Raw genomic sequence first — 24907 nt, forward strand, 5'->3', positions numbered from 1 at the left:
ATAGAAACATCTCTGAGGGTGAGATTTTGTCGGTATTCAGTTTTCTTACTGTATTAGGCTTAGACTTGCGTGTTTTATTTTATTTTGCTTGGTAATTCACTTTGTTCTGTCTGTTGTTACTTGGAACCACTTAAATCCTACTTTTTGTATTTAATAAAATAACTTTTTACTTATTAATTAACCCAGAGTATGTATTAATACCTGGGGGAGGGGGGGCAAACAGCTGTGCATATCTCACTATCAGTGTTATGGGGGTGAACAATTTATGAGTTTATCCTGTATAAGCTTTATACCGGGTAAAATGGATTTATTTGGGGTTTGGACCCCATTGGGAGCTGGGCGTTGGAGACAGGAACACTTCTCAAGTTGTTTTCAGTTAAGCCTGCAGTTTGTGGGACGTAGTTCAGACCTGGGTCTGTGTTTGTAGCAGGCTAGCGTGTCTGGCTCGAACCAGGCAGGGCACTGAAGTCCCAAGCTGCCAGGGAAAACGGGCTTAGAAGTAGTCTCAGCACATCAGGTGGCAAGTCCCAAGGGGGTGTCTGTGATCCGACCCGTCACAGTGTGCACCCACTAAAAGTTCTGTACTGCGGTAGCAGGAGTTACACAGCAACTTAGTGCATGGCTGATTAGTGCGCTATGGATTCTGTGCACTACCTTGCCATGTGGACAAGCCTTTAGTGCTTTGGCGATTTGTTCTCGGCCTTTGACACTTTTTCTTGTGAGGTATCTATTCCTTCTGACACCTTTGTCCTTTTTAGCCTTGTAAGTTTTAGGTTGCCACCCCACTCAGTAAGCCCTGGCATCTTTATACCTGGAGAAGCCTCAGTAGTTTATTTTGAGGCGTGGGCACTTTACTTTGGAACCTTACCCTTGTCTTGCAGAGTCTGTGCATTTTCATCTCTGGTGTTTCAGTGCTTTGCCTTGGTGTTGGACGTGTTGCCTTGAAGCCTTGTTGTATCTTGATACTCCAGCACTCTGAATACTTCAGTTCAATCCTCTAGAGCCTTAGTGCTTTGGCACCATTATTTCCAGTGCCAATGGGAGATGTGTATCAAACTCTGCTCATCTACCAATACATTTGTGACTGCTTTCAAGAAAATCTGTTGGGGAGACCCTGTACTGAACTCAGCTCACTTGCAGATGCACGTGGAACTCCCAGCAGAAAATGCCACTGGGCAGACCCTGCACTGAGTGCTGATTGCCTGCTGATACGTGTGTGGCTTCCAACTGAAAGTGCTAATGGGGAAAACCCTGTATTGAGCACTGACCAGCTGCCAATGAATCTGATGCTCCTGGCAAAGACAGCTTAAAGGAGACACTTGAACTCCAGCCATCTGCCAGTTCATCTTTAACTTCTGCAGGAAGTGCCAAAATGAAGCACTGTGTTGAGATACAACTACCCACTGCAGCATCCTGGGCTCCAGCACATGCACCATTGCAAGTTCCTGCACAGAGTTCCAGCCAAAATCTCTGTGCATTCTCAGCTCCTGGTGCCTGGCACACATGGGAGACCTATATTTTTCTTAGTTTTTCAGTGTATAACTATGAGGGCAGAGTTAAGTTAGTTTGGGTGCTTTGTTCAAGGAGTCCAACTCCAAGTTCCTAAGCATGAGGGTTTGTTTTTTTTAACTCTAATTTTCTTGAAAGGCAATATGCAGTCAAACAACCATGTGTACTCCAGTCCAAACATCACCTTATCAAAGTTTTTTTGGATGGGAATATAGGTTTTAATTTGGGCTGTCAATTAATGGCAGCTAACGTACGTGATTAACTCAAAAAAATTAATCGCAATTAAAAAATAATCATGATTAATCTCACTTTTAACAATAGAATACCAATTGAAATTTAGTAAGTATTTTTGGATGTTTTTCTACATTTTCAATATTGATTTCAATTACAACACAGAATACAAAGTGCACAATGCTCACTTTTTATTATTAGTTTTGATTACAAATATGTGCACTGTAAAAATGATAAACAAAAGAAATAGTATTTTTCGATTCACCTCATACAAGTACTGAAGTGCAATCTCTTTATCGTGAAAGCGTAACTTACAAATGCAGATTTTTTTTAGTTACATAACTGCACTCAAAAACAAAACAGTGTAAAACTTGAGCCTACAAGTTCACTCAGTCCCACTTCTTATTCTGCCAGCCGCTAAGACAAACAAGTTTGTTTACGTTGACTGGAAATAATGCTGCCTGCTTCTTATTTACAGTGTCACCTGAAAGTGAGAACAGGCATTCACATGGCAGTTTTGTAGCTGATGTTGCAAGGTATTTACTTGCCAGATATGCTAAACATTCATATGCCCCTTCCATGATTCGGCCACCATTCCAGAGGACATGCTTCCATGCTGATGATGCTCGCTAAAAAAATAATGCATCAATTAAATTTGTGACTGTACTCCTTGGGGGGAGAATTGTATGTCTTCTGCTCTGTTTTACTCACATTCTGCCATGTATTTCATGTTATAGCAGTCTCGGGTGATGACCCAGCGCATGTTTGTTTTAAGAACACTTTCACAGCAGATTTGACAAAATGCAAAGAAGGTACCTATGTGAGATTGCTAAAAATAGCTACAGCACTCGACCCAAGGTTTAAGAATCTGAAATTCCGTCCAAAATCTGAGAGGGATGAGGTGTGGAGCATTCTTTCAGAAGTCTTAAAAGAGCAACACTCTGATGTGGACTCTACAGAACCCAAACCACCAAAAAAAACCAACCAAAAAATCAACCTTCTGCTGGTGGCATCTGACTCAGTTGATGAAAATGAAAATGCATTAGTCCGCACTGCTTTGGATCATTATCAGGCAGAACTCATCATCAGCATGGACGCATGTCCTCTGGAATGGTGGTTGAAGCATGAAGGGACATATGAATGTTTAGTGCATGTGGGATGTAAATATCTTGCAATGCCAGCTACAACAGTGCCATGCGAATGCCTGTTCTCACTTTCAGGTGAGATTGTAAACAAGAACCGGGCAGCATTATCTCCTGCAAATTGTAACCAATCTTGTTTTGACTGAGTGATTGGCTGGCCAAGAAGTAGGACTGAGTGGACTTGTAGGCTCTAAAGTTTTACATTGTTTTATTTTTGAATGCAGTTTTTTTGTACATAATTCTACATTTGTAAGTTCAACTTTCATGATAAAGAGATTGCACTACAGTACTTGTATGTGGTGAATTGAAAAATATATTTTTTGTTTTTTACAGTGCAAATATTTGTAATCAAAAATATATATAAAGTGAGCACTGTACACTTTGTATTCTGTATTGTAATTGAAATTAATATATTTGAAAATATAATAAACATCCAAAAATATTTAAAATAAATGGTATTCTATTGTTGAACAGCGCAATTAATCTCTATTAATTTTTTTAATCGCTTGACAGCCCTAGTTTTAATGTACTGTAGACTGTGTGAATGGAGGCATGTTGTTCTTACAAGTGAAAAGCTGTGAAGGGAAGCTGGTTCTGTCACATGAATGCAAGCGCCAATAGATAAAATTTTCCAAAGTGACTAACCATTGAAAGTCAAAGGGGCTTACACTCCTAAGTGATTTAAGTGCTTTTGAAAATGGGATTTTGGTTCCTAAGTAACTTAAGTGATTTTGAAAATGATTAGTTAAAGGGGAATGGAGGAAGGTTTCAGATTTATCATACAGCTACTACTAGAGGCTGATCAGAAAGATGGAGTGCTTGAGCAGGGGCCAGAGTTAGCACCATGATAGGAATCCTAGCACAACACCTATACATCTAATCTATTTGCTGGCCCTCATCACAATAGTATCTTAGCCTCTTCCTAAGACCTGGATTAGTGAGGGGCTGTGCTTTTTACCAGGGCTGGGCCCCCGACTCTAGCTGGTGACTCCTCCTCTGTCTTTTGTATCGGTCTCTGAGTTGTAGGCATCTGGTAAAGTTTTTTATTAGAAACCTGAATTAAGGGCATTTTATGCTTCTCAGTGCTGCAAGTAGTCAGTTTGTTTCAGTATAACACTTTGGTTATAATTATAGAAGTGAAAACTCCCTACGTCTTATTTTACTCATGCTAATTTAATTAAATGTAAGAAAAAAATATTTTTTGTTGAGATTAAATGCTGCTATAAGTAACCTATACCATTCTTTTCTCTTCCCCCAGCTATTTGGACATAGGAGATGCAAAGAAAAAGCCTGCAGAAGTCAATAATGAGGTAATGAGACTCAACTATTTAAAAAAAGTCCAACATTAATACTAGTGTCATCTCTCCATTTCTTATTGAAAATTTTGGTTTGTGTTTTGGTATCTCATGTTCAGAAATGATCAAAACCAAGTTCTTCAACGTTATGAAGATGCTACTGAGGTTACCGTTAGCCCCATCCACACTTTCCACGTTTTAATTCTTGACTGTGATGAACTGGTTGTCTTCCTTTCAGCTCTGACAGCTGGCAGGTCTAGCAATAAAGCGCAAACATTTTATTGCTATCATCGTTAGATCTGATTAGAAAATGAAGCTCTTTGCTGTGGAAAATTTTGATGAAAATGAAAAAAAGTTTTTGTTGAAAAAAAATCAAAGTTTTCCATGTTCTGGCTGACAAATTTTAGAATACTTGAAATATTATGTGAAAGCAAACAGTTTATTTTAAAAAATGTAATGTAGTCAAAAATCCAACTCTCTATCCAAAGATAGCTTGATGGAAAATTTTCAGCCAGCCCCAACCATAGCCTCCAAGCTCATCTGTACCTTTTGAACAGTGACAATATAGTATCAAGTGGGGCAGGATATTCAGTCTTTACCACTTCCAGTATTGTGCAGAACCTAGTGTGTTCTGCAATGGTATGCTCCTGTGGGACGAAAGTCCATGTCATTCGGATATAAAAAAAATAGTTATTTCCATATCTCAGCGATGTTTCTTTTCACACCTCCTAGCTGATGAAGAGCATCAATCCCAAGAACTATCCTTCCAGAAGTATAAAGCCCTCTTAGCAGTGCAAATAGGGGTTTAATGTATGTAACCTGGGGTAACAGACACTTAATAATGGGAGATCCTCAAAGTTGAGCAGGATTTGCACCCGATAGACATTTGGTGTGATGCTGTGATATTTTTTCATTATCCAAAGAATGTAAAATGTGACACATTCAGTTTGCTAAAAAACTATTTTAAATGTTGTATGTGAAAAATATGTGAGTCTTTTACCTATTATTACTACAAGTAACATCTAGGAGTACTATGCATGGAATATTGTTTCAGTTTACTTACATTGCACATTGAGCAGTCATTTATAGGAAAGTATTTTCACTATCTCCCTGTATAGTCAGTTAGTTCTTTTTCCCTGTTATTTGTTTAGTCTTAATATAACGGAGTGGCACCCACCTCTTATGAGCCCCCTTTCTGGTTGGATGTGTCTGCAGTCTTTAAACAGTCCTGGCCCATATCACCAGGGAAGCAATGGTTTCACCCTCTTGGTCTCTTCAGGCCCCAGCTCTCCAGCTGGGCCTCTTAACTGTTCAGTTCCTCTTCTGGAGGTTTATTGCTGTCCGATTGTAGGCCACTTTCCCAGTGTCCTATATGGGGGAGGGACCTGGGCCCACCCACTACTCCAGGTTCTGGCCTGGGACCCTAAGAATAGCAGCCACATGCTGCCATGTCCCTTTAATGAAACTACTTCAGTTCCCTGGACCACTTCCCTGCAGCCCCAGTCTTCACCAATGTGTCACCCTTTCCATAGGGCTGAAGTCTTATATTCAGTTCCAGCAGCCTGCCAGGAGCTCCTTCTTGCTCCCCTGGTCACTGCCAGCACTGAGCTGTCCATGGTGCTGCAGTTCCCTTTGGCCAGCCAGGAGCCCCAGCTGAACTCCTCTGGCTCTAGCAAGGAACTGACTCTGGGCTGTACTGCAGCTCCTTTTATACTAGCCTGCAACCTTCTGATTGGCTAGGCCTTCACAGTCTCTCTAGGCCACTCAGAGGACTTAGCTCTACAGCTCCTTTCCTGGGGTGGGTGTGGCAGGACCCTGAGGGTCCCTGGGCTTAGTCCACCCCGTCACAGCAAAAGGAAGAGAGAAGCATTTTTTAAAATAAAAAAAAAATTAAATTATATACTGACTTGACCTATGCCTAGGGCTTATATTGTGTCCCTGAGGTGCACATATAACTCTCAGTAACTTTGCACAAGAAAGAAGTTGCCGCAGTGCAAACATGGACTGTGCAAGCTTTCCCACACCATTTGTCAATGAAGTCTGTTCCTGACCTGCAATATCTTTATTATTCCAGTGCAGGGTCTCTTCTGAGCAAAGTTTGTGAATCTGGCTGAAATTAGGTGACTTGTTTGTGGTTTGTTAAGGTGGACAAATGGAAACTAAAGTGAAGCCATCATACTGATTCTCAGTTGCGATCCAAGTCAGAATGTAAAATTCTTCTTAAAGGGTAAAAGGCTTGTGCATTTACGCACTGGTGCACTTGTCTTAACGTCCATCTTGCACACACAACACAATGGTGCAGAGTAATGTGAGCTGAAATGATTGTTTTTCAAATCAGTTAAGCATCTGTATGAAGCCATATTTATATTGGGGCACTGCAAGGAGCAAAGAAGAAAGCTCACATCTTAAGGGTGAGCTTTGCATTGCTGAATCAGAGAAAGTAATTTGAAATTTTCTCTGTAAATACATTTTTACTGTGATGTACGACTCCTGTTAATTATTGAAAGCATTGCATGCCCAATTCCCATTGTATGTCACTGAAAAGGTGCCTAAAGGTTAGGCTATGTATACACTACAGCTTAAGTCAGTATAACTTACTCATAGGTGTGAATAAGCCACCCCCCTGAGTGACATAAGTTATACCGTCCTAAGCGCTGGTGTGGACAGTGCTATATCAGTAGTAGAGCTTCTCCTGCCGACTCAGCTACCAGCCGCTTGTGGGGGCTGGAGTAATTAAATTGATGAGAGAGCAGCACTACAGTGGTGCAGCTGCAAGCGTTGTAGTGTAGCCATAGCCAGTGTGTAGATGGCCCTTGGCCATGGAATACACTACTACTGGATAGTGGGATGATTACAAGTTTCTCTACTCTTAATGCTGGTGCAAGTTACACCCCCTTGAAGCAGGGCTTTTCCCAGTAGTGGAGTAGTGTAACAGCCTTTGCAGACTGGAACCAGGTGAGTAGGAAGCTCAAAAAAAGGAGGAGCATTGGGTTCATTTTAGGGCATATTCTGGTGTGATGTAATACTTACTCCTGTATCTGGGGTGAAATCCTGACTTCATTGAAGTCAATGGCAAAACTCCCACTGACTTCAGTGGGGCCAGGATTTGACATCTAGTGCCTAGAAGCAAAGGTGCTGTGTGCATTAGAGATTAAGATAGATATAGAAACTGGTGAAGCAGCACTATATCCTCACTGATATAATTATTCTTTACATTCTGTTACAGGTTTGAGAGGAAAAGCCTTTACTGATTCATCTTGGAGTTTGTTTCATTTCCTTGTTATGTTAAAATGCCTATACCCAGTAGTCACATGTCTCTGATATAAGCCTTAGAGGTCAGTGTGGGACTGTAGGGCTCTCCAGAAAATGAGAATTCTGCTTTGCAAAAAACAAACAAACAAAAAACACTAAAGGTTTTGGAATTTGGTTTCATTCTCTTGGTCTCTCTTTAGTTTTGACCAGAAATTCCATCATGGACCCGAGAAACCTTCCAGACAAAAAGTTTTGTTTTCCTGACCAGCTCTAATAGGCTGTCCATATCTCAATTTGCATTTTACTTGCACTTTGAATTGTGTTTGTAATATTCAGATTATTTAATGCGGGAATAGCTGGCTGTATAATTCTGTGTAATTAATGTATTTGAGTATAGGAGTCTAAAAATAAAATGAGACCAAATCATCTGTAAATGTTCATCCAGGGATAGGAAGAGCAGCTACATGGCACCAGCTGTTTTTAATGCATTAACATTTCATTTCAGAAAATCTCCTTTCAAAGGGTTACTGCCAAGAACTTTCATCTCTAGATTTATTTATGTAAAATAGCTTTTTGATTAAACAAGTCCTGTTTTACTTTTTGCTAATACACCACTTCATTGTTATGAAATTAATAATAAACCATACATTTTGGGAGTAGATAGGGGACCTAAAACCAATATCTTGTTTTTATTCTCCCTGTTTTCCATGCATTTTTATTCCTAGCACTACGTGGGAATTTTTGATGCTATTCCACAAAGATGCTTTGGTATGATAAGGCATTAATTTAAATAGAATTTCATAAATAAAACCTTCCTAGTTTGTTTCATTTTAAAAAATCAATATTTGCATAAGGGAAAGGGACAAAATTGGTAAGGAAAGATATTTATGGCTCATCTCCTGGAAATGCACTGATCAGAGCCTACCTTTTCAGTTTTCTGAGAGCTTAAGAAAAAAAGAAGAGGAAGCTATTTTATACTGTGTTTGATTAATTAATTAATTAATTTTATTCCACTAGAGCACCCTCCAGATCAGGGCTTCCTAGTCCTAGATGTTGACGAAGGAGCTTACTGGTGGCTTCACAAACAGCTCCTGGCTACCATCAGGGTAAGGGAAGCTTTTTTTCTAAAGACAACGGACACTGCCTTGCCTCTTCTTGTTGTGCTGAGGAGGGTGAGAAACGTCTGCCCTCCCCATCAGTTCCACCTCTTCCAAAGCCTTCTTAGAAAGAAGATGGAACTGCTCCGGGCACCCTCATCCCTCAACACAAAAGCAACGCAAGAGCGGCCATACTGGGTCTGACCAGTGGTCCATGTAGCCAGTATCCTGCCTGCTACAGTGGGCAGTACCAAAGCTTCAGGGGAAGTGTACAGAACAGGGCAGCTGCAGAGCTCCAAGCCTGTCTTCTCTTCCTGGCTTCTGGCAGTCAACGGTTTAGGGTAGCCCCTGAGCATTGGGTTGCATCCCAGACCATCTTGGCTAATAGCCAAGGATGTATCCTCCATGAATTTATTTAATTCTTTTTTGAACCCAGTTTTACTTTTGGCCATCACAGCATACCATGGTAATGAGTCTCACAGGTTAATGCACTTCCTCTTGTTTACTTTGTATTAAACCTGCTGCCTATTAATTTCATTGAGTGATCCTTGGTTTTAGTATTGTGTGAAACAAAAAATAACACTTCTCTATTCATTTTTTCCATACCAGTCATGATTTTATAGACCACTATGATATCTCCCCCCGCCTGCAGTTGTCCCTTTTCTAAACTGAACAGCCCTAATCTTTTTTGTCTCTCCTCATATGGAAGCTGATCTATATTTTGGATCATCTTTGTTGTCTTCCTCCTACCCTTTTCCAGTTCCACTATATCCTTTTTGATATGGGGCGACTAGAAGTGGACACAGTATTCAAAGTGTGGGTGCATCCTGGATTTATATAGTGGAATTATGATATTTTCTGTCTTATTTTCTATCCCTTTCCTAATAGTTCCTAACATTCTGTTAGCCTTTTTGATCTCTGCTGTGTATTGAGTGGAAGTTTTGAGAGAACTATCCAAGGTGACGCCAAGATCTCTTTCTTGAGTGGTCACAGCTAATTTAGAATACATCATTATATATGTGTAGTTAGGATTATTTTTTCTAATGTTCATTACTTTGCACTTATCAGTGTTGAATTTCACCTGCCATTTTGTTGCCCAGTCACCCACTTTTGTGAGACCCCTGTGTAACTCTTTGCAGTCAGCCTTGAGCCATGTCTACACTACCACTTATGTCAGCAAAACTTGTTGCTCATGGGTGTGAAAAAACACCCTCCTGAGTGACGTAAATTACGCCAGCATAAGTAGTAGTGTGCCCAGCGCTATGTCAGCAGGAGCATGCTCATTGGGGGTGGCTGATGGGGCTTTCTCTTTAGAACTAAAGTCAGTTTTTTAAAATAGACCAGAAACATGACATGTTGTATCCTTGCAGTGACAAGGCTACTTCTAGAACTGGTCGAAATTTTCCAATTGATGAACTTTGTTGATGAAAATTTGGTGAAAACGATGGGGTAAAAAAGTTTTTATGTGTATCAGGATTCCTATTCATGCACTCTTCTTCTCCTCCCCCACCATTTTCTCATTTATCCCGATAGATAAATAACAGGACATCTGCCATATCCCAGCATTGTGGTAGCTCCTCTGTGCTTAAGGTTGAAGCTAGCTTCCTGTCAAAAATCAAGTTTTCAAAATCCCTTAATTTCCCTAGCAACAAGGCAGACCCTCAGAATAGTCACATGGAGGTTTTCCTGGGAAGTTGGGGCGGGGGGGAAGTGTGAAGAACAGTTTTATGGCATCAGATTCTCAACTATGCACAGTATTAGCTAGACTCAGTAGTGGAGGTGAAGGAGAATGCAAAGGAGCCAGCTGCGGCTCCCTGATCCTGGGGCAAATTGTATGCCAGCCTCAGGGCTGCTGTAAATTACAGTGGCAGGCCCCTTATGGGCTTTTATTCCAACACAGACAAAGTATACCTTCATTCCTGTTAGTGCAGTACTGATGGGGAAAATACTGTAGTGTAAAAACATTTTACCCTGACTCAAGCTACAACCTTGATGCAACCTATTTCCCACCTCTCTTTCTGTCCTCCAGTTCTTTTGGCAGCAGAATTCATTTTGAAGGAATACGTTCCTTTTGTAGTTAAAATGACCTACAATACAGGTGTATCTCAAATGAGGTGTTTAACTGTCTAATCTGGAGGGAAGGTGGGTCAACATAGTTACCAAATGATTATTATGAATAAAGCCTAATTGTTTGTAATGAACAAACAAGGCAATAATCAAGTGATCCATTCCCATCCCTGTCATCCCATCTCAGCTTCTGATAGAGGCTTAGGGACACCCAGAGCATGGGGTTGCATCCCTAATCACCTTGGCTAATAGCCACTGATGGACCTAAACTCCGTGAACATATCTAATTCTTTTTTTAACCCAGTTATACTTTTGGCCTTCATAACATCCTTAGGCAATTAATTCCACAGGTTGACTGTGTGTTATGCGAAGAAGTGTTTCCTTATGTTTGTTTTAAACCTGCTGCCTATTAATTTCATTGGGTGACCCCTGGTTCTTTTTTTATGTGAAGGGATAAATAACACTTCCCTGTTCACTTTCTTCACACCATTTATGCTTTTATAAACTTCTGTCATATTCCCCCTTAGTCATCTCTTTTCTTAGCTAAACGGTCCCCGTAGTTTTAATCTCTCCTCATATGGAAGCTGTTCCATACCCCTAATCATTTTTGTTGCCTTTCTTTGTACCTTTTTAAATTATGATATATCATTTTTGAGATGAGGTGACAAGAACTGCACGCAGTATTTGCAACTCCCATATATGACAGTTTCTTTTAAGCTTTATTTGATTCTGAAAAATATACTCAATTGAAAAAGAAAAGATATTTTATGGAGGACAGAGATTTGAACATACTGAACTAAACATCATGTTACTGTGAAAACAGAGAGTCACAAGCCCTTATTTGAATGAGAGTATGTACTATAATATTAAAGAACCAGTTTGCCATTACTGAGAAGTGCAAATTAAGATGATAAGTGTTCATATGGAATGACATCTATTCTCCAGAGTTTCTAGGTGGTCCTGTATTAAGGCCATTGCTGATCATATTATTATATTTGTCCTTAAAAGCTAATAATTTTTTTTCTAAACAGCAACAACCTTCAATTGTCTTATCCACTGATCAGTTTTTGACATGGATTTCATGGCAAGCTGTGAGACTGTTTATTGTTATCATTATTTGTATTATAATATCTTTTTGTTGTGTGTATTTTAAAAAGGCATTTACAGGAACATAAGAAAATTGCATGTCATTATATACTGGTGCATAGAGAGGGAGAGGTACACAAACTCATAGTGTAGGGTTTGCAAAAAGAAAAGGAGTACTTGTGGCACCTTAGAGACTGACCAATTTATTTGAGCATATGCTTTCGTGAGCTACAGCTCACTTCATCCACAGTATGCATCCGATGAAGTAGCTGTAGCTCACGAAAGCTTATGCTCAAATAAATTGGTTAGTCTCTAAGGTGCCACAAGTACTCCTTTTCTTTTTGCAAATACAGACTAACACGGCTGTTACTCTGAAACCTGTCATAGTGTAGGGTTTGTGTATGGTGTAGGTAGATGTGTAGTAGGTTGGGGAAGAATCTTTCTGCCCAGGTATTATTATGTGGGTGGATGGATGGGCATGTCCTGTCTGGGTGAGGTAATGTGGTTTTAATTCTGGGCTGTTACCATTTGTCCTTGTCTCTTATATGTTATAAGTGGAATACTGGCTAGAGCCCAGTGATCTTCAGACAGTCCCGAGGACTTTCAGATTCCATCTGGGATTTATTTCATCCCGTTAATTTCTTGTATTTCATAGACTCATAGATTTTAAGGCCAGAAAGGACCATGTAGTCTGACCTCCTGCACATCACAGACCATAGAACCTCACCCGCTCACACCTGTGATAGGCCCATAACCTCTGGCTGAGTTACTGAAAGTCCTCAGATCTTGATTTAAAGACTTCAAGTTACAGAGAATCCACCATTTACTCTAGTTCAAACTGGCAAGTGACCTGTGCCCCATGCTGCACAGCTCAGTTGTAGGTTCTAGTTTTGTCAGCCATAGTGTAATGATGCATTCTCTTTCAGTAGCTCTTAATATTTTTGTCAAGGTTCCTCCCCCACTCTGAACTCTAGGGTACAGATGTGGGGACCTGCATGAAAAACCTCCTAAGCTTATCTTTACCAGCTTAGGTCAAAACTTCCCCAAGGTACAAAATATTGCCCCCGTTATCCTTGGACTGGCCGCTACCACCACCAAACTAATACTGGTTACTGGGGAAGAGCTGTTTGGACGCGTCCTTCCCCCCAAAATACTTCCCAAAACCTTGCACCCCACTTCCTGGACAAGGTTTGGTAAAAAGCCTCACCAATTTGCCTAGGTGACTACAGACCCAGACCCTTGGATCTTAAGAACAATGAACAATCCTCCCAACACTTGCACTCCCCCTTTCCTGGGAAATGTTGGATAAAAAGCCTCACCAATTTGCATAGGTGACCACAGACCCAAACCCTTGGATCTGAAAACAATGAAAAAGCATTCAGTGTTTTACAAGAAGACTTTTAATAAAAAATAGAAGTAAATAGAAATAAAGAAATCCCCCTTGTAAAATCAGGATGGTAGATATCTTACAGGGTAATTAGATTAAAAAAACATAGAGAACCCCTCTAGGCAAAACCTTAAGTTACAAAAAAGATACACAGACAGAAATAGTTATTCTATCCAGCACAATTCTTTTCTCAGCCATTTAAAGAAATCATAATCTAACACATACCTAGCTAGATTACTTACTAAAAGTTCTAAGACTCCATTCCTGTTCTGTCCCCGGCCAAGACGACTACAGACAGACACAGACCCTTTGTTTCTCTCCCTCCTCCCAGCTTTTGAAAGTATCTTGTCTCCTCATTGGTCATTTTGGTCAGGTGCCAGCGAGGTTACCTTTAGTTTCTTAACCCTTTACAGGTGAGAGGAGCTTTCCCCTGGCCAGGAGGGATTTCAAAGGGGTTTACCCTTCCCTTTATATTTATGACACGCCCCCCAAATCTCAGCTAGGGTGAAACACTGGCTGGGATTTCTTCCTGGAGCTCTAGGAAAACAGAGTTAAAAAGACACATGCATCTCTAAATATACTACCAAGTACATAAAGACTAACAATATTTTCCACATCTCAAGGATGATTTTAACCAGTTGATTCTGGGAAACTTTCACGGGAGAGTGCATCAGCCACTTTGTTAGAAGCTCCTGAGATGTGTTGGATGTCGAAATCAAAATCTTGGAGAGCTAAACTCCACCGAAGAAGTTTTTTGTTAGTTTCTTTGACGGTGTGAAGCCACTTTAGTGCAGCATGGTCGGTTTGCAGGTGGAAACGCCGTCCCCAAACATATGGGCGTAGCTTTTCCAGAGCGTAGACAATGGCATAACATTCTTTTTCAGTGACTGACCAGTTGCTTTCCCTCTCAGACAGTTTTTTGCTGAGAAACACTACAGGGTGGAATTCTTGATCAGGTCCTTTCTGCATTAAAACTGCTCCCACACCACGCTCGGATGCATCTGTGGTTACTAGGAACGGTTTGTCAAAGTCTGGGGCCCTTAGTACAGGGTCAGACATGAGTGTCGCTTTAAGCTTGTTAAAGGCCTTCTGACACTTTCCGGTCCACTGAACAGCATTTGGCTGTTTCTTTTTGGTTAGGTCTGTCAGTGGGGCAGCGATTTGGCTGTAGTGCGGTACAAATCGTCTGTAATAACCGGCCAAGCCTAAGAAGGATTGAACCTGTTTCTTTGACTTTGGGACAGGCCACTTTTGGATAGCATCCACTTTGGCCTGTAGGGGGCTGATAGTTCCTTGACCCACCTGGTGTCCAAGGTAAGTCACTCTGTTTAGGCCTATTTGACACTTCTTAGCCTTAACAGTTAGTCCTGCCTCCCTTATGCGCTCAAGGACTTTTTGTAGATGTTCCAGGTGGTCTGCCCAGGAATCCGAAAATATGGCCACATCGTCAAGGTAGGCGACTGCATATTCTCCTAATCCCGCTAGGAGACCACCTACAAGTCTTTGGAAAGTGGCGGGTGCATTTCGCAGCCCGAAAGGGAGTACATTAAATTCATACAGCCCGAGATGTGTGATGAAGGCTGACCTTTCCTTGGCAGATTCATCTAGCGGTACCTGCCAGTACCCCTTGGTTAAGTCCAAGGTAGAGATGAACTGGGCCCGTCCCAGTTTCTCTAATAGTTCATCAGTGCGTGGCATTGGGTAGTTGTCTGGGCGAGTTACAGCATTTAGCTTACGGTAGTCCACGCAAAAACGTATTTCCCCATCTGGTTTGGGAACTAGAACCACTGGAGATGCCCATGCACTTTCAGAGGGGCGGATTACACCCATCTGTAACATATCCTGGATCTCCCGTTCTATAGCAGTTTTAGCTTGAGGAGACACCCGGTAAGGTTGGACCCTAATTGGGTGAGCATTACCTGTGTCAATGGAGTGGTATGCCCGTTCAGTCAGTCCTGGGGTGGCTGAGAACGTTGGCGCGTAGCTAGTGCACAGCTCCTGGATCTGCTGTCGCTGCATACGCCCAAGGGTCATGGAGAGGTTCACCTCTTCCACACCACCAGCACATTTCCCTTCGTAATAGACACCTTCAGGCCACTCAGCGTCGTCTCCTCCCTGGGCTGTAAACTGACAAACCTTTAATTCTCTGGAATAAAAGGGCTTTAGAGAATTAATATGATACACCTTAGGCTTTCGGTTGGAGGTGGGGAATGCTATGAGATAATTAACAGCTCCCAGGCGCTCCTGGACCACGAATGGCCCTTCCCACGATGCTTCCATTTTATGGGCCTGGAGCGCCTTTAAGACCATGACCTGGTCTCCTACTTTGAAGGAACGCTCTCTGGCATGTTTATCATACCAGGCTTTTTGCTCTTTTTGAGCATCCTGTAAGTTTTCTCTAGCAAGGGCTAAAGAGGTTCGGAGGGTGTTTTGTAGGTTGGTTACAAAGTCCAGAATGTTAGTTCCTGGAGAAGGTATAAATCCCTCCCATTGCTGCTTCACCAACTGCAATGGCCCCTTAACCTCACGGCCATATACAAGTTCAAATGGGGAAAACCCTAAACTGGGATGTGGTACAGCTCTGTAGGCAAAGAGCAACTGCTGCAATACTAGGTCCCAATCATTGGAGTGCTCATTTACGAATTTACGTATCATGGCCCCCAAAGTTCCATTAAACTTCTCCACCATGCCATTTGTTTGATGATGGTAAGGAGTGGCAACCAAGTGATTTACCCCATGAGCTTCCCAAAGGTTTTTCATAGTTCCTGCCAGGAAATTAGTCCCTGCATCTGTGAGGATGTCGGAGGGCCAACCTACCCTGGCAAAAATGTCTGCTAGTGCCTGGCACACACTTTTAGCCCTGGTGTTGCTTAGAGCTACTGCTTCCGGCCATCGGGTGGCAAAATCCATGAAAGTCAGTATGTACTGCTTTCCTCTGGGTGTCTTTTTCGGGAAAGGACCCAGAATATCCACAGCTACTCGCTGAAATGGAACTTCAATGATGGGGAGTGGCTGGAGAGGGGCTTTGACCTGGTCTTGGGGTTTTCCCACTCTTTGGCACACCTCACAAGACTGGACATAGGTAGAAACATCCTTGCCCATTCCCTCCCAGTGGAATGACCCCCCCAAACGGTCTTTGGTCCTGTTCACCCCAGCATGGCCACTAGGGTGATCATGGGCTAAGCTCAAGAGCTTGGCCCGGTATTTAGTTGGAACTACCAACTGTCTCTGAGGATGCCAGTCTTCCTGGTGTCCCCCAGAAAGAGTTTCCTTGTATAAAAGTCCTCTTTCTACAACAAACCTGGATCGATTAGAAGAGCTGAGAGGCGGTGGGTTGCTCCGTGCCGCCGTCCACGCTCTCTGGAGGCTTTCATCTGCTTCCTGTTCGGTCTGGAACTGTTCCCTTGATGCTGGAGACATCAGTTCCTCATTGGATTGGGGACATAGGCTTGGTCCCTCTGGAAGCGATATAGGGGATGGAGCTGTTTCTGTTGACTGTGAACCGCTCTCCGCTGGTGCACTATGTTGGGATTCAGGCTCCGGCTGAGCCTCTTGTGTAGGGTTATCGGCTGCTGCCAGTTCAGGTTCGGTGGGGCCCTCTGGTGTTGAGGTTGCAAGTACTGGATTCAGTGCTGGCACGGGGTCTGGTGTTGGTTGTTTGGCTGGTTCCGGTTCTGGGACTGGTTCCGTCTAGGTCTCTGGGACTGGATCCACTACTGCTGTTGCAGACATTGGCCTGGGGTCCGGGTCCATCACCTCTGACCGGGCCCTGATAGAAGTTTCCGGAACAGAGCTAGGCCTCACGGCTTGTTTAGCCTGGCTGCGGGTGACCGTTCCCACCCTCTTGGCTTGCTTCACGTGATTGGCCAAGTCTTCCCCCAACAGCATGGGGATGGGATAATCATCATAGACTGCAAAAGTCCACATTCCTGACCAGCCCTTGTACTGGATAGGCAACTTGGCTGTAGGCAAATTGAAAGAGTTGGACTTGAAGGGTTGAATCGTCACTTGGATCTCTGGGTTGATTAAATTGGGGTCCACTAAGGAAGCATGGATAGCTGACACTTGTGCTCCGGTGTCCCTCCACGCGGTGACCTTCTTCCCGCCCACACTCACAGTTTCCCTCCGCTCCAAGGGTATCTGGGAGGTATCTGGGCCTGTGGACCTCTGGTGTGATTCCGGTGCAATGAACTGTAATCTGTTGGGGTTCTTGGGGCAGTTGGCCTTTACATGCCCCAGCTTGTTACATTTAAAACATCGTCCAGCTGACGGGTCACTGGGGCGAGGTGGGTTGCTGGAGAACAGGGTAGTGGGACGATAAGGGGTCTGGAGGGTTCTTTGGGAGGTAGGTGGGGCTTTGGGCGGCCCCCGGTAATAGGGTGTGGTCTGGGGTGGTCTCTTCTGGTCTCCGCTCCAACTGCGACCAGTTTTCTTCTTCTCTGCCACCTCCACCCATCTGGCTCCAATCTCTCCTGCCTCGATTACAGTTTTGGGTTTCCCATCTAGGATGTATCTTTCTATTTCCTCAGGAACACCCTCTAAGAATTGTTCCATTTGCATTAGGAAGGGCAAATTTACTGGAGATTCAACACTTGCTCCTGATATCCAGGCATCCCAATGTTTCACAATGTGGTAGGCATGTCGGGTAAATGACATGTCTGGTTTCCACCTTAGGGCTCGGAACCTCCGACGAGACTGCTCGGGTGTTATCCCCATTCTGACTCTCGCCTTGGATTTAAACAGTTCATACTTGTTCATATGTTCTTTAGGCATTTCAGCTGCCACCTCAGCTAAGGGTCCACTGAGCTGCGGCCTCAGCTCTACCATGTATTGGTCAGTAGAGATGTTGTACCCAAGGCAGGCCCTTTCGAAGTTTTCTAAGAAGGCCTCAGTATCATCACCTGCCTTGTAGGTGGGGAACTTTCTGGGATGGGAAGTGGTACCTGGAGAAGGATTGCTAGGGTTTGTTGGTATATTCTGCTGGGCCTTTATCCTCTCCATCTCCTCCACATGCTTCCTTGCCTCCATTTCCCTCTTGTGGGCAGCCTCCTGTACCTCCTTCTCCAGCCGCATGAGTTCTATTTGTCTTTCATGTTCCCTTTGTTTTTCCTCAGCCTGAAATTTGGCTAATTCCAGCTGTAGTCGAGCCGAGGATTTGGCCATTCTACCCTCTCTGTTTTTAACTAACTTTACACCCGAGGTTTAGAAATAAACAAAACTTGGCTGTAAAATTTTGCTGTGCTGGAATAGAATACCTATTCTCTGATAGTGATTGTCAGCCTACAGAAAAAGACAATTCCCTTGTCTCTGCTCTGGGCCCAAATTAAAGCAAAAAACCTCCAACTACTTGGAAACCTGCTTACCCAGCCCAAAGAAAAAAAAAAATTCTTTTCAAACCTGTGCTCCTTGTAAAACAAAAAAAAATCAAAATCCTAAAAAAAACCCTGCCACTTTTGTCTCCAGGCAAATGGGTAGAGCACACACCCCCTATTTACTTTTAGGAAGAAAAGAAAAAAAAAAACCTCTGGGTTGGAAGACTGTGAATTTCCCTGCAGGAGTTAAGTACCCTGCCTCCAGGCAAAGAAAACCTGCAATTCACAAGATAATCCCCTTTTGTCTCTGCTTGGCCACAAAGCAGAGAGAAACCAAGCTGCTTTCAGTTTCAAAGCTGCTTTCTGGACTTCCTAAAAATTCCTTTTTAAAATCTGTATTTCTAGTTCAAAAAATCTCAACTGGATCTCAAAATGATTTCAGGTTAATCCCACCACTGTGCCACCATGTCACGGTTCCTCCCCCACTCTGAACTCTAGGGTACAGATGTGGGGACCTGCATGAAAAACCTCCTAAGCTTATCTTTACCAGCTTAGGTCAAAACTTCCCCAAGGTACAAAATATTACCCCCGTTATCCTTGGACTGGCCGCTACCACCACCAAACTAATACTGGTTACTGGGGAAGAGCTGTTTGGACGCGTCCTTCCCCCCAAAATACTTCCCAAAACCTTGCACCCCACTTCCTGGACAAGGTTTGGTAAAAAGCCTCACCAATTTGCCTAGGTGACTACAGACCCAGACCCTTGGATCTTAAGAACAATGAACAATCCTCCCAACACTTGCACTCCCCCTTTCCTGGGAAATGTTGGATAAAAAGCCTCACCAATTTGCATAGGTGACCACAGACCCAAACCCTTGGATCTGAAAACAATGAAAAAGCATTCAGTGTTTTACAAGAAGACTTTTAATAAAAAATAGAAGTAAATAGAAATAAAGAAATCCCCCTTGTAAAATCAGGATGGTAGATATCTTACAGGGTAATTAGATTAAAAAAACATAGAGAACCCCTCTAGGCAAAACCTTAAGTTACAAAAAAGATACACAGACAGAAATAGTTATTCTATCCAGCACAATTCTTTTCTCAGCCATTTAAAGAAATCATAATCTAACACATACCTAGCTAGATTACTTACTAAAAGTTCTAAGACTCCATTCCTGTTCTGTCCCCGGCCAAGACGACTACAGACAGACACAGACCCTTTGTTTCTCTCCCTCCTCCCAGCTTTTGAAAGTATCTTGTCTCCTCATTGGTCATTTTGGTCAGGTGCCAGCGAGGTTACCTTTAGCTTCTTAACCCTTTACAGGTGAGAGGAGCTTTCCCCTGGCCAGGAGGGATTTCAAAGGGGTTTACCCTTCCCTTTATATTTATGACAATTTTGAACAAGTATCACTCTTTGTCGTTATGGATATTTGGAGGTGTGTCCATCAGGACATAATAGTTTGAGGTTTTGATTGAAATATATGTCAAAAGAATTTCTGTGAGCTTTCATGTGTGTGACCAGAATGTGTGGGTCTGTGGGCAGGTCCAGAAGATGTGTGTGTGGTGACCAATTTGCCCACATCTTATCCAGCAGAGGTTAGTAATTGCTAGAGTGCAGAAGAAGCATTTGATATCTTTCCACTGGAATTCTCTCCAAAGCACAATGAGGCGGTATGCGTATAGGTATTTTGGAGGATGTCTGCCATTCTCTGTGGTATCCTGGAATCCTGGATCCCATTTTTCATTTATATGTTGTGACTTAATTATTTCAGAATCACTAAGGGCTACATAAAGTTTGACAATTCATTCTCTGGACCTACCTTCCTGAGCCTTTTCAGTGCCTCTTTCAGAGTAGACAGTCGTGATATTACAATATGTCTTCCTGGTCTGCACTAGTCTATAAGTAGTGTTTGTAACTGGATGAATTTGTAATAATTTGATTTTGGGAGCTGATATTGGGAGCTCAATTCTCATCTGATTAATTCCTTAATGCTGTGTAGACTTTTGTTATGACATATTGTATAAATTGATATGAAATATACTTGTAATAAATTCCAGTATTCGTGCTTTCTCTACTTATTGGAAGTTTTGTATTTAGGATTACCTGAGAAATAGTTCCTACACCTAACCACTGAGAAAAAGTTCCTGTTATGTAGAGACTGTGAGTGGGCTGTTGATCTGGTTCTTAGATTTTTAGCCATTGATCACTGAGAATTAATTCCCATTTCTTCAGTAGAGGAAACATATTGATAAGGACTTCTGAAAACAGCTGAGAAATGGTTGAAATATCCCGTTTTTCGGTGCTCTCAGAATGCAGCTGAAGATGGGATCGCCTCTGCCAGGCCGAACTAATCCTCACGGAAGCAAGGTTTTCCTGATTTTTAGAAATAAGCCATCATAGCTCCTGTTATAAAAATAGCATACACAAAATATTGCTGTATGCTTGGAAGCAATTTAATTGTATGCATGATGTCCATTCATACTGCCATACAAATATGCCAGATAAGACTCTTTAAGTGTTCTTTATTGCTCCACATCTAAAAAGCTTGATTTCTTTCACAATTTGCTTCAGGGGCTGAGTATGGAATTCTTCTTTTTCTGAAGCAGGATATAATTAACTGTATTAAAATGTTGCTGCTGGTATCACATTCAGTATGAAATTGTCAAAATATAGGGTACAGATGCCAAAGTTTTGATTTAGCTTTCTATCCATGACTGGGTAAAGCTGGCAAATGAAACATTTGATATGTTTGTTAAACCTCTGGAGCAACATCTTTATAGGTTAAATTTTGCATGGCATTGTTTGGTAGTTGGTATCCTGGTAACATAATTAGCACAGCAAGACATACAAACATAGTTACTATTCTGAGTGTTCATAATCAAACTAATACCAGTAGGAATCAGTATGGAATTGATCAGATGGTATCTTTTGGTTTGTACATACTGCTAATTGGGATTATGTAGTTTGGAAAGCTAATCATTCTGCAGCCACATGCATTAGCAGTGCATATGGAAGAGCTGATCTTCATTTTTATAATTCCATGTACCTTTGTAATGAACTTACTTATGGACTGGTCCAAAGCCCTCTGAAATCAACAGAAAGACTCCCACTGACTTAAATGGGCTTGGATCAAGCCCATGGAGATTTTAGGTTTTGTATTGGGTTTAACATAAGGGTAGCTAATTAGTCTCTTCTAGGTAAATTAATGTGGCTGATGTTTTCAAGGCAGAGAACTATACTTTCATTTTTTGGGGTCCAATCCTGCAGTCTTTAATAAGGTACAACTCCAGTTGCTGCATGTACATTATAAATACTGGCATTTTCTGTAAGCAGCATTGCCTTCCCCAAGTGTTCAAAAATCACAAATCCTTGACATTGGATTAAAAATCAAGAGATATAAAATAATACATTTTTAAAAAAAATTTTAAAAATTTGCTTTCTTGTTTTTGAACCTTTATGGTTCACATCTTCAAGCTTTTCTCTGCAGCCTTGGGTTACAAAGACCTATCTTTTATCTTAAATGAAGCTCAAATCTGAGGGTGTCAGAAGTGAAAAGGGTGAGTCAGCAAATACACTTTGTAGAAGGCACCCCCAGTCTGTCCATTCATTTTGAATGAGGAGAAAAATCTGAGTGAAGTTGCTGAGCCCCTTTTGCCCCTTTCTCATAACAGGCCCTCCCCATGTACTAGTTTCTGATGAGGTTTCACCAGGTGATTATCTAGATTATTATTTAAGCACCCACAGTGAACTTGATGGTGGACAAGACAGACATGAAATCAGATCCTCAGCTGATGTAAATCAGTATAACTATATTGAAGCCAATGAAGCTACCCTGGTATATGCCAGTTGAAGATCTGGCCCATAATCTCTGCCTTGAGGAGTTTACAATGATGCATGTTGAATATAATAGAATTTTCCCTCCAGAACTTGCATACATGGGGCCAGATTCGCCCACACAGGCACAGAGGTTACAAATGACAATGCCCTTCTATTGACATAGGCAGCTGCTGTGGAGTAAGATTTACTCTGGAGCTGAGCAGGAGACAGGGGTGCCTTCTTTATGGTTTTTGGTGGAAGAGGGCAGCTTTAAATGCTTTTGGGGGCTCTCCAGGAGCCTTGCTGTCAGAGGCTGCGTGGAAGATTTGCTGAATCAGCAAATACATATTGGCCTGGCACTGCCTCTTTCCTGCTCAGCTATGCTCAATATGGATTGTGCTGGTTGACAGGAGAGAAGATTGTGTGTAAGCTGCCTGTCAAGGTTCCTCCCCAACACTGAACTCTAGGGTATAGATGTGGGGACCTGCATGAAAAACCTCCTAAGCTTATCTTTACCAGCTTAGGTCAAAACTTCCCCAAGGTACAAAATATTCCACCCTTTGTCCTTGGATTGGCCGCTACCACCACCAAACTAATACTGGTTACTGGGGAAGAGCTGTTTGGACGCGTCCTTCCCCCCAAAATACTTCCCAAAACCTTGCATCCCACTTCCTGGACAAGGTTTGGTAAAAAGCCTCACCAATTTGCCTAGGTGACTACAGACCCAGACCCTTGGATCTTAAGAACAATGAACAATCCTCCCAACACTTGCACCCCCCCTTTCCTGGGAAATGTTGGATAAAAAGCCTCACCAATTTGCACAGGTGACCACAGACCCAAACCCTTGGATCTGAGAACAATGAAAAAGCATTAAGTTTTCTTACAAGAAGACTTTTAATAAAAATAGAAGTAAATAGAAATAAAGAAATCCCCCCTGTAAAATCAGGATGGTAGATACCTTACAGGGTAATTAGATTCAAAACATAGAGAACCCCTCTAGGCAAAACCTTAAGTTACAAAAAAGATACACAGACAGAAATAGTTATTCTATTCAGCACAGTTCTTTTCTCAGCCATTTAAAGAAATCATAATCTAACACGTACCTAGCTAGATTACTTACTAAAAGTTCTAAGACTCCATTCCTGGTCTATCCCCAGCCAAGACAGACTATAGACAGACACACAGACCCTTTGTTTCTCTCCCTCCTCCCAGCTTTTGAAAGTATCTTGTCTCCTCATTGGTCATTTTGGTCAGGTGCCAGCGAGGTTACCTTTAGCTTCTTAACCCTTTACAGGTGAGAGGAGCTTTCCCCTGGCCAGGAGGGATTTCAAAGGGGTTTACCCTTCCCTTTATATTTATGACACTGCCAAATGCCAGACCATCCGTGGAAGCTGAGAGAACCCAGTGAGTTAATATGGTCCATGGATGTTAAGGGTATCTTTAAAAAAAGAAAAGGAGTACTTGTGGCACCTTAGAGACTAACCAATTTATTTGAGCATGAACTTTCGTGAGCTACAGCTCACTTCATCGGATGCATACCGTGGAAACTGCAGCAGACATTATATATACACAGAGATCATGAAACAATACCTTCTCCCACCCCACTGTCCTGCTGGTAATAGCTTATTTAAAGTGATCATCAAGTTGGGCCATTTCCAGCACAAATCCAGGTTTTCTCACCCTCCACCCCCCTACACACAAACTCACTCTCCTGCTGGTAATAGCCCATCCAAAGTGACAACTCTCTTCACAATGTGCACGATAATCAAGGTGGGCCATTTCCTGCACAAATCCAGGTTCTCTCACCCCCTCAAAGGGTATCTTTGTAGAGCTAAAACAACGAGGAGTCCTAGTGAGTCCTAGAGACCAACAAATTTATTTGGGCATAAGCTTTCGTGGGCTAGAATCCCTGTGGCCCACAAAAGCTTATGCCCAAATAAATTTGTTAGTCTCTAAGGTGCCACAAGGACTCGTCGTTGTTTTTACTGATACAGACTAACATGGCTATCACTCTGAAATTTGTAGCGCTAGGTTTCAGAGTGGTAGCCGTGTTATTCTGTATCAGCAAAAACAACGAGGAGTCCTTGTGGCACCTTAGAGACTAACAAATTTATTAGGGCATATTATCATTGTTTTTGTACAGCTAGCAGCTCTAGACATCTCTAGGAGTACTTTATTTCCACGCCAATTGAGGTGGGCCTCTAGCTAAAGATAAAGAAATTGTGGCCAGGTCCATGTGGCTTTGCACCATCCAGTGATGTAATACAGCCATAAACCCAGTTTAATTGGTCAGTCACTGCTTTGGATCAGTGGAATGGTACAAAACATTTAGAACATGCTGGTGAATCTGGTCCTATATCTTTAAGAAGCATACATAAAGAACACCAGTAATAAAAATCTTATATTTATGTGGTGAATCAAATGGTTTCATGTGCTGTGATAGCTTTTAAAATAAAATAAAATAAAATAAAGGTGACATTTATCTTTTCTTTCTTTGCTTTTGACCATTGAACTGTGACCTACTTTCATTTGCATCACAAGCTTTGAACATCTAGGATGATGTATGTTAATGGGGTTTTGGTTCTTTTGACCCCAGCTCTGCCCTTAAGGAATGCAAACATTTGTTCTCAATTTTCCTGGGGTTAACAAACTGGCCATTGTAACAAACTGGCCAAACCATGGCTCATTATATGAGCTGATAAGTTTGGTATG

At 42.1% G+C, this 24907-nt stretch overlaps 1 protein-coding gene across 5 annotated transcripts in view; it reads left to right on the top strand.

The window, feature by feature from the left end:
* Window positions 1-24907, top strand: part of DCDC2 (doublecortin domain containing 2) — a 237775-nt gene that overhangs the window by 21314 nt on the left and 191554 nt on the right. For all 5 annotated transcript variants that reach the window (XM_073331884.2, XM_073331883.2, XM_078851592.1 and 2 more), the window contains exon 4: window positions 4141-4192. In XM_073331884.2, coding sequence (XP_073187985.1) covers window positions 4141-4192 — 52 coding nt within the window. The remainder of the gene's footprint in view (window positions 1-4140; window positions 4193-24907) is intronic.

Source organism: Lepidochelys kempii, chromosome 2 (genome assembly GCF_965140285.1).
Source record: "Lepidochelys kempii isolate rLepKem1 chromosome 2, rLepKem1.hap1, whole genome shotgun sequence".
In the NCBI taxonomy this organism is placed as follows: Eukaryota; Metazoa; Chordata; order Testudines; family Cheloniidae; genus Lepidochelys; species Lepidochelys kempii.